The sequence below is a fragment of the Phaethon lepturus genome, unplaced genomic scaffold, assembly GCF_000687285.1.
Source record: "Phaethon lepturus isolate BGI_N335 unplaced genomic scaffold, ASM68728v1 scaffold54852, whole genome shotgun sequence".
Taxonomy (NCBI): domain Eukaryota; kingdom Metazoa; phylum Chordata; class Aves; order Phaethontiformes; family Phaethontidae; genus Phaethon; species Phaethon lepturus.
Window position 1 is genome coordinate 792 of NW_010525222.1, and position 7,876 is coordinate 8,667.

At 44.5% G+C, this 7,876-nt stretch overlaps 1 protein-coding gene across 1 annotated transcript in view; it reads right to left on the reverse strand.

Moving 5' to 3' along the window:
• The window catches only part of LOC104617365 (tenascin-like), a gene marked incomplete at its 3' end in the record, with an annotated part of 6,022 nt that extends 626 nt beyond the window's left edge, over positions 1 to 5,396 (reverse strand). The window contains exons 1-3 of the mRNA XM_010282656.1: positions 4,934 to 5,396; positions 2,668 to 3,981; positions 607 to 870 (exon numbers count right to left, since the gene is read on the reverse strand). Coding sequence (XP_010280958.1) covers positions 607 to 870; positions 2,668 to 3,981; positions 4,934 to 5,396 — 2,041 coding nt within the window. The remainder of the gene's footprint in view (positions 1 to 606; positions 871 to 2,667; positions 3,982 to 4,933) is intronic.
• Between the last annotated feature and the right edge of the window lie 2,480 nt (positions 5,397 to 7,876).

Genomic DNA, 7,876 nt, shown 5'->3' on the forward strand with positions numbered 1-7,876 from the left:
AAAGAAGCCTAGTGTGGACTTTTGAAGTTGTGAGATGAATCCCGCCCTAGGTCTCTAAAAGTGAGCACAGTGACAGAAGTCAAAGAGCATCTTTTGAGGCTGGGAGGTTTAGATATGCCAGTGGTATGCCCAACACAAAAAGGCAGATGAACAACAAATGAACAGACAGGCAGACAGAAAGTAAGTTGTGGTAAAACACACTGAAGATACAAGATTAATATAACCTCCATTTTAGTCAACACAGTTTGAATCCAAGTGATTTCATATTGCTCTTTTACATGCTGCTACATTTTTATATTTTTTCCAGGAAGCATTACCAGATTTTAGAAATGTACCTTATTATGAAGAAGCCACAGGTCTTAATTTACAAAGACCCCACAATGTCTAGTGGGAGGCACTGCAGAGAGCAGAAAAGCTAGTGAACTGTACTTTTAACACAGCCATTGGTATTAGAAAAGAATAGAAAATGAAAGTGCAGAAGGGTGTTTTTGTCCAGAACATAAGATGAATTGAAAATAGAAAATACAGAAGAAATAATACCCCCAAATAAATAAGTAAATACTACAGAGCAGACAAAAGATTGAATACAGGGAATATTAAACTCACATGTTGCTACCCTGGCACTGACTGGAATGCTCTTCTTGTTTTTAAGGATTGCAAAGACACGGATAAAGTATTCTACACCTGGCTCCAGTTCATGAATGGTGGCAGCTGTCTGATTTCCTGGCACAGTGAACTGCATATCTAAGCCACCACTGCTGGTAGGGACGTAGGTGATGAGGTACTCATTGACGAGATTCTCATGCCTCCATTCCAGATTTACGGTTTTATCTGTTACATTTGTGACAGTCAGCTCTGTTGGAGGAGACACTAGGAAGGGGAAAAAACAAAACAAACTTATAAGACGTTTTCAAGGCTCAGAAAATAATGATTTACCCAGTTTTGCATTTTCCCAGGAGCAATTTATAAGAATCATCTAACAAACAGGGAATGGGGAAGTCACGTCACATGAATTAGCCGCTTGAAGAAAGGAATGTTCAGCTGATGAAGACTACAGACATTTCCAAAAGTTACAGGCCAATTTGTACTCTCACACTTGCACACAACCTATGGCTGATTGTATTCCAGTTCCTCCTCTCATGGCTACAGCACAAGACTGCTATAGCTGGATCCCTAGGGATTCAGACATTTAATTCAACAGACAGCAAGACATGATTTTATAGCTGGAAGTCCTGGGGTTTGCACAGATTTTCCAAAGTAAAATAAAAAATTATTTTTGTAAGTACTTTCAGTGGATTACTCCACATTTACACATGCAAGAGCAGAGAATGGGGCTTAGGAGTCTTCCAGAAGGAGGAGATGAAAAATGGGAATTTCTTTTCAAGGGTATTCATTGTCTTTTATAATGTTCCCAACCCCAAAGTACTCTTTGATTACTCTACAAAGATCACAAAGATCTTAGTTCCAAAATTTGTCCCCTGGGATCTACTAAAGAAAACCACCTCGTTTATAGTATAATGCCTGTCATTATCTAGCTGCCAAAAATTTCTATCAATTTCCATACAGTCAGTAGTACTGGGAAACTAAGCATGTGGCTTTATAGCTAAGTTTCCACTCCAGCTGATTCCATGATTTTATTCTAAGCTTTTGTCAGTTCTAACATACGCACACACACATATATATACACACATACATATACACATACACACACACACATATATATAAAATCAAGTTTTACTTTAGTTAGAAAAATCTGTTTGGCCAACTGAGAGATAGTCAAGGCCCCTGTAATAATCCTGAAAGTTTGCACAGCAATATTTGGCAATCCCATTGTGACAGTTGTCTCAGAGATCACTCAGATAGGACAACATTATTTTCTGTGTGTGCCTTGCCTCCACTACACCCTCTGTCTCCACCAGGGCTCCAGTTCAGAGGTCTGCCTTCAAAGCAAAATGGCTGAGCCCTTGGGGTCTTGCCAGTGTATATTGTCAGTGCTGTGTGTTTCATTTTCAACTCCTCAGTAGTGGTGGCATTACAAATGTAAACCCCTTTCTTACTCATCCAGCATGAGACTGGGAATCAGAACCTGGCTGTAAGAAATGTTTGATACCCAGGACCTTTATTCACTGACATTCATTATCTACATTATCTCATTCCTGCAAAGCCTTTTTCTTTAGTCAAAATTCAGTCCATATTCTTTTGACTAATCCTGCTGACCACCTAGTAAGAAGACTCTGGGTATATCTTTCCCTTCTCCATAGCTAGAACAGTTTCTTTCAGATGTGGGGTTTTTTTTTAGCATCAAGAGGTACCATGAGAAACTGAAAGATCATGGTGGCAAATCCCAGTCAGTGCTAGCTACAGCTCCAGTGACATTGTGGTGGGAGCAAACTTGGAGATAACAGATGGACTGCATGATCATTATCAGCCTGTTGGCTTGCTGACCACCAAGAGTCACCAGCTATACCATATAGCCCTGAAAAGTAAGGGAAACTAGGAGCTTCCTACTGATGCTGTTACTTCTCTGATTCATCTGTTTAGACTACGATAAAAAGGAGTGGCAACAGGGACCAACTAATGGAAAAGATTCAGAGAGCCTCCAAGGCTGCTGGATGGACACAGGGAATTACCCAGGGGAAGTGGTTCAAAAAGGACATTGCAACCTACCATCGGAGCAGTCATCCCCCATGTAACCATCTTCACAGACACACTGTCCGTCGATACAGCGGCCTGCATTGTTGCAGTCGTTGGGGCAGGACCGTTCACGGCAGTCCTCCCCTATGAAGCCCTCATGGCATACACAGCGCCCGTTGATGCAGCGCCCACGTCGGTGGCAGTCGTTGGGGCAGGACAGTTCACTGCAGTCCTCCCCCGTGAACCCATTGTCACACTCACAGCGCCCCTCCACACAGCGCCCACGATTGTGGCAGTCTTCAGGGCACCGCAGCTCCCCACAGTCCTCCCCTGTGTACCCCTCCTCACACACACACTGTCCATTGACACAGAGTCCATGGTTGTTGCAATCATTGGGGCACCGCAGATCGCCACAGTCATCCCCGATGAATCCTTGGTGGCACACACATTGCCCATTGACACAGCGCCCGCGGTTGTTGCAGTCACCGGGGCACCGCAGCTCCCCGCAGTCCTCCCCAATGAATCCTTCGTGGCACACGCACTGCCCATTGACACAGCGTCCACGGTTGTGACAGTCGTTGGGGCACCGCAGCTCCCCACAGTCCTCACCCTGGTACCCCTCATGGCAGATGCAGTGCCCTCCCACGCAGCGCCCACGGCTGTGGCAGTCCTTTGGGCACCTCTTCTCACTGCAGTCATCCCCTATAAAGTCCACAAAGCAGATGCACAGCCCATTCTCGCAGCGCCCATTGCCATTGCAGTTGTTAGGGCAGGTCAGCTCCCCGCAGTCCTCCCCAGTGAAGCCTTCCTCGCAGAAGCAGGTCCCATTGACGCAGCGCCCACGGTCGAAGCAGTCATTGGGGCAGATGAGCTCACTGCAGTCTTCGCCAGTGTAGCCCTCATCACAGATGCACTCATTGTCCACACAGCGCCCACGGTTGTGGCAGTTGTTGAGGCAGAGGGGCTCGCTGCAGTCCTTGCCGGTGAAGCCCTCGTGGCACACACACTGCCCGCTCACACAGCTCCCGTGCACACTGCATCCCTGGGAGCAGACCTCTTCGCTGCAGTCTGTGCCTGTGTAACCCTCAAAGCACACACAAACCCCATCCACGCACTTGCCTTGGTCGTTACAGTCAGACGGGCAGGTGGCCTGGCTGCAGTCCTCACCAGTGAAGCCTTCATTGCAGATGCATTTGCCCTGGACACAGAGGCCTCGGTTGAAGCAGTTGCGTGGGCAGTCTGGTTCAGAGCAGTTGGGGCCTTTCCAGCCAGGCTCACAAACGCAGCCGCAGATTTCAATGCTGTAGTTGCCATGTCCACTGCAATAGGGTGTTGTGTCCAGGCGACCTGTACCAACAATCCGGAAAACTCATTACTCCCCTTGGCTCTGGGATGCTTTAAACCAGTGTAGCACACATGACCTAAAAGAGGTCTGATTTTCCCATCTCCCTGAAGGACATAATTTCCAGAACTGACAAAGCTTTTGAATGAGGATTCCTCCTTTCTCTAGCAAGATTTAGCTTACCAGGAATGCTTTAATTCTCACTAATGCCAGGGAAGAGTCCCTGCCAATTACTGGGTAAATGAGCATACTGGATTCCTCTGCCCTGCTCAAAATCCCTCTTCCAGTGACTGAGCAGCTTTCCTGACTGCTTCATTAGGGCATGCACCATGAAGTATTATTCACCAATTCACTCTGGAACATAAAAAGCCCAGCAGCATGCTGTATCATCAACTGTGAGACCGGCTGTGTGCTTGGAGGGACAGATTATTACTGGGAAGACCTGTGTTTTCTCTCTGTATGACCAATCTCTTACCTAAGTTTAAAAACCAGCCAGAATAATACCTTTTTTTCCTCCTTCTCTAACTACTTGTGCTTGTCTGTTGACTTATGTCCTGCTGTATTTTTATTGGTCTCTTTTAAAGAAAATTTGGAAATGAAAATGGTTACATTGGCAGCTTACTCAAGGGGACAAAATGTGGAGCCAAGAGCTTGGACTGCATGAGTTTTAATCTTAACTCCGACACAGATTGTCACCATGCCCAAGTGCCGTGCATGTTCAATGCCACGGCTACAAAGCATCCCAGGCAGACTTCTGACCCACAGATTCATAAAACTGCAAAACCGTGAACGAATGTATCTTGCAAGCTGGCCTAATACATCCCCAGTTTTGATTACGTTTCAAATTGAACAGGTTGACTTTTGCTCATTCTTGAAACAAATTTGAGTATCTACACTAAATAAGATCTACAGCCAGCACAAGAATTTCCCCAAGGGCAGCTCCCCAGTCTGCCTTACCTTCTACTGCCTGTGAATTAGGACAGCATCCAGCCCCACTGGCACACTGCTCCCGCAGGGAGGATACCAGCCCCTCCAGCTCCTCTAGTCTGCTCAGCAGATCCTTAATGTCAGGGGCAGCTGCACAGCCACAAGCCCGGCGGGGAATGTTAATACGATGCGTGAAGACAATCTGGTTCTCCTCATTCACTGTGTGCTCCTCGTAATTCTTGACAGGCTCAATTTCCGCCTTCAGGTCTGCATCACCACTCGCTGTCTCCAGGTCCACAGAGCAAAGGGAGCCAACAGGCAACTTAATGTTGTAGATATGGTTAAAAACCACAGGCTGATTATCCTCTGGCAAGGTCACGTTTAGCCCAGTCTCCCGCTTCTGCCGGATAATTCTTTTGATGAGTCCACCATTGACATGCTGGTACAGCAAAGCTAAGATTGCACAGGCCAAAACCTGGGTGGGGGGTCCCATTGCGGTGTTCAGTTCCTTTTCAAAGCTGATGAAGTCTTATATATATTTGATCTTTGTAGTCTGGAGCAGAAATTGGAGAGCCAGTTCAAACCAAGTTGGATATCCTTTCCTTTCCTGGCACACTTGTTCCCTAAAAGGAGAAGGAGCAGTGTAAGGGATGAACTGCAGCTACATCACCCAACAAAAGGCCTGTGACACTGAACGTGTGCTGGCATCCTTAAAGCTAGGATGGGGTGCTACTCAGTGTACGATCTCACTGCACCCAAGTTGCTGAGCTTGCTCTTATATATAATAACAGTGCATTACCTTGTTTCCCAGGATCTCAGTGTACTTGTGAACAAAATGTCACAAGACATGAATCTTGAAGGAAGCTACTATTCTTTCCAATTTAGAGCAAGTATAGTGGAGTATGGAAGGTTTAACTGCCTCAGGCCCAAGACCAGGGCAGAGAATCCTGTTGAGTCTCATCTCAAGTGAAAACGCTACTTTCAGACAGAGGTAGGTAAAATAAATTTATGTTCTGCTATGATTCAACTAACATTAAAAGTCCACTGCTTGAAGGCTACTGAGGGCTGGATCATGTAAGAAACTCACAACATTGTCAAAAGGTATATCAATACTAGTAAGTTCCTTGCAGCCCTTTTCCATATGCTTTAAATTACTCCAATTGCTTGGGAATCTGAATCCCAGGGCTTGTAGCCCAATAGTAAGTCTCACTATAGTCATGATTTGTCTACAGCATGAAATAAACAGAGCTCTCTGGAGAACACTGCGGGCTGAGGGTTCTGGTGTCAGTGCTCATATCATAGCTAGCAATATTTTAGCATAGAAGTAGTGAGACACAACAGAAGATGAGACACCGATAAGGGAGACACACTGTAAGAAACAGCAATAGAAATACACAGGCACACAGGAAAGAGAGAGGAAGAGAAGGAAAAGAAATTCTTTGATCATCTAAGTCCTTTAAGAGAGGGAGAAAGCTTTACATCAATACAGGTATAAAAAAGTCTTTTTAGCAACCAGTACACCTTTACTAGGCAACTTTTCCCACTGTCTGATCTTTCATCAGCTATAATACAAGAGCTCGCTTATGGTTACAAGCACCTGGCTGGGCTATACTAGCTCTTCCTGAAACTCAGTCTTTTCAATTAGCTTCAATATTTCCTCTTCCTCCTCAGTTTGTACCTTCAAGTGATATGAGCCAGGGAAGCTTACAGACATCTGTTGACTCCATGCAGAATCAACCCTTCAGCAGGTAGAGAACGAAAAGCAGCTAATGGACTGACTAAACAAGTGCACCTAATAAATGTCATCTTAGCATTTGTTTTTCTTTCTACTCCTAGAAAAGCTTGGTTAAACAGTTAGGTCAGTGACGGTGCTTTCACTAACTGTAAGCTAGTGAAATGCTAATAATGGACGAAACAGTAATTTATTCTCTAAACACCACAGTTTTGATGATAATTCATTTGTCAGATTGGAGACTAGCTTCTTCAACCCTTCTGCTTCCCTTGAAATGAAGAGACCTTTTTTTTTTCCTCATGCTATCCCAGCTGCTTTTGTGAAAGAATGACAGTAATACATCAGACACTTCACTGAAGTTAATTTTTTTGTAGACAACGTTGAGTTCACAAAGAGTGAACTTCACCCTTTTTTATCGTGGAATAAATCGTAAGTAAACAAGCAGCAGTGCCTGCTTTTTTATTGTCATGGAAAAGCATTCAGCTTTAAGCCATTTCTAACACTTTACCCATTTGTTCAAATATGTCTGTAACACTTGCCTGCACCAGAAGAGAACACAAGGTACCTAGTGAAGAATAACAGAGACAGAAATGGTCCAGGTCTCATTCGTGACTCAGGTCAACCCCTACATTGGGTCACCAGTTCATGAAACATGTTCAGGACAGTATTTGAAGTGGGATTTTACTCTCAAGCACTCCCACTTGGGGTTTGCAAGTTGCTTTCCACGGAATGAAATTCCATGTGTTGTACACTTTTTGCCCTGAGACAAGGTCATATGGCTAAAATGAGTGCCTAATCCTCAAGTAGTTATTTAAGTGACAGGCTGCTTGACAGATGTATCATCAACGGAAAATGGAACAAACTGGAAGCAGCTCTGCATCTAATTCTCACTGAATTTTAGTGAAAGTCGAGCATCAATTTCCTCATGGCTTTTGCAAATCTCAACCTACAAGAATATGGGCCTTGCCCAAACAAAAAAACATTGTAGTTTTTCTGCTGACTGACATGAGTTTACGTATTATGTTATGACAGTACAAACTATGATTTTTTTAATATGCCTGGAAAATGAAAGACCTGCTTCTAACAAGAGCCACTGTGACTATTACCTTCACTATTGATGAAAGCCACACGAACACCATTACTTTTAATGGATACTCATTGCACTAGAGTCAGCCAAACCTCTCAGCCTACAGATGATATAGGAAGAGTTAATGTAGCTTAGCTGACATCCTTTTGAAGTT